Genomic DNA, 2,352 nt, shown 5'->3' with positions numbered 1-2,352 from the left:
GCGGGCAAGCTGTTTACAATCTGTCTTTGGCCCATTTTAATTTGCTTTCACATGGAACTGTTTTTATACGTTTCTTGATATCATATCTAACTTAGATGACAACAGCACAACCAAGATAGAATCCACTGGAAAGGCTAATTTTGGTCATCTTGCTTTGCTGAGTTCAGTCTAATAGCTCCAAAAGCAACACGAACCTGGAAATAGTTGTATCCACGTGGGGCTATCAGCATAAGACACAGGGCGTGAGACACACAAAATATTTCAGTTAGGGATGCTTGTCTACTAATTGTACGACATCATCTCCAGATCCTGGCCCCCAGCAGGCAATGAACAAAAGCTTGCTGACTGTCTCGAGTCAGGCAAGCCATGTAGATTTTTGAGGCATGAAAGAATCCAGATACTCTATCTAATGATATACATCAGGCCATTGCGTAGGGTGACCAACCATCCTGGTTTGCCTGGGACTGTCCTGATTTTAGCACTGAAATCCTTCAGCCTGAGAAATCTTCTGTCTCAGGTCAGCTGGGACAGTTGTTCACCCTACAATTAGGGTTAATTAAAAAATACAGATTTAGGGGGCGGGGCCGCGGCGAGCGCCGGAAGCGGCCGAGCGACAAGGGGACGTCGCGTCGCCGGGTCTCGAGCAGCTGCCTCGGAGCCGCCGGACGGACCACCTGCCCCACCATGGCTGAGAGTGACTGGCCCAAAAAGGGCCCCATGGCCGCCCAGGCCAAGGCCAAGTCCTCCTCTCTAGCAGCTCAGAGAGGAGGAGAATATGTGGAGGCTTCCAAGAAATGGGCCGCCGGCCAGAACCAACAACATTGGATCACCAAGAACACAGCCAAGCTGGACCTGGGGACTGAGGAGCTGCTGCATCACGACCGGGTGAGCCTGGAGGTGGGCAAGGTGATCCCGCTGGGCCGGCAGAGCAAAGGGCTGACGCAGAAGGACCTGGCGACGAAAATCAACGAAAAGCCACAGGTCGTCGCTGACCGTGAGAGGGGCCGGGCCATTTCTAACAACCAGGCTCTGGGCAAAATCGAGAGAGCCATCGGCCTTAAGCTCCGGGGGAAGGACATTGGGAAGCCGATCGAGAAGGGGCCGAGGGCGAAATGAACACAAAGCTTCGAAATCAGCGCGTTCCAGCTGATCTTGTCTGGCTGGTTCCGCGTGACCACCACCGCCAGCGTGCGTCTCTTCACGCGGCCACGCGGAACACGGGGCGGTAGCCCTGCCCGGGAGCCCCCTCTACCCCTACCTGCTGTCAGACTAACAAACAAAACCTTGCAAAGTGTTTGCTTCTCCTGATTATTTTCCTCCCTGTCCCCGTCCCTCACGTGGGGTGCGGAACGCTGCCTTCCTCTCCCCTGGGGTCTGCCCCGTCACCGGGGTGGCTCCAGGGAGCTCGGAGGGGGACCACCTCGCACAGGGTGGGCAGCCACCGTCTGGGAGAGGAGCTGCGTCTCCAGCCCGGCTCGTAGAGAAGCTAATAAACATTTGTTGCCCTTCCAAAAAATATAGATAGATAGATAGATAGATAGATAGATTCCTCACGATATAGCTTCATTGAGGCATTATTCAGAGGTGATAAAGCTATTCTAGCTCTTTGACAGTTATCTTGAGTTTTGTAAAACTTAGAATCTTTTTTGACTGGGTCTGGTAACTTTGCTGATGAATCAATTAAGAAGTCCTAAGAAAACCCCTCCACTGACAGTATTTTCTTAACCCCAAACCTTACAAACATACTTAATCTAATTGGTTCCTCAGGTGTAAAATCAAAATGTACTCTAGCATATTTACAGAAATAACAAGCCTCTCTTTCCACTAATTTCCTCAGGTTTCTGGATATATTTCCGAACACCTTGCCAGCCTTGTCTGTAAACTGCAAGTCTCTTCTGATATTCTACGGGAGGAATATGCACTCACAGCTATTGTACCAGTGGCCATTTCTAACTTTTGTATTATATGCCAAGTGAGAAAGCAGTTGAGAACTAGCTAAGGCTTTTTGCAGCAAGTCTTCATCCTCAAACTTTTGGCTGAACTGTGGAAACTCAGTATTGCAATAAAACTGCCTGGTTCTGGAACCAGATACACTCCTTTTATTAGTGAGAAACATCATATAGATACTGATTTATGTCCTATATGGAAGTACAGGAAAGATTTAGCCTGTGTATAGTATTTATAATTTATGAGAGATTTTTAGAAAAAAAATTGGCAAATGGATTGCCTTGAATCTTGGTGGGAAAGGCTAAAGCTACTGAAGTAAATTAAAAACAAAAATCCAACTGCCGTATATACAGTAACAACAAGTGATAGTTTGCAAATAAGAGGAATAGTTACCCCTATTCCAGT

At 48.2% G+C, this 2,352-nt stretch overlaps 1 protein-coding gene across 1 annotated transcript; it reads left to right on the top strand.

The window, feature by feature from the left end:
* Positions 1–684: 684 nt before the first annotated feature.
* Positions 685–1,116, top strand: LOC309970248 (endothelial differentiation-related factor 1-like; the record flags this gene model as incomplete). The annotated part of the gene is made up of 1 exon (XM_082852525.1): positions 685–1,116. The coding sequence occupies one exon, from the start codon at positions 685–687 to the stop codon at positions 1,114–1,116; it is 432 nt and encodes a 143-aa protein (XP_082708651.1).
* Positions 1,117–2,352: the final 1,236 nt, after the last annotated feature.

Source organism: Leucopleurus acutus (genome assembly GCF_964270905.1).
Source record: "Leucopleurus acutus genome assembly, chromosome: 13".
NCBI classification, from domain to species: domain Eukaryota; kingdom Metazoa; phylum Chordata; class Mammalia; order Artiodactyla; family Delphinidae; genus Leucopleurus; species Leucopleurus acutus.
This window is presented reverse-complemented; position numbering and strand designations above follow the sequence as displayed.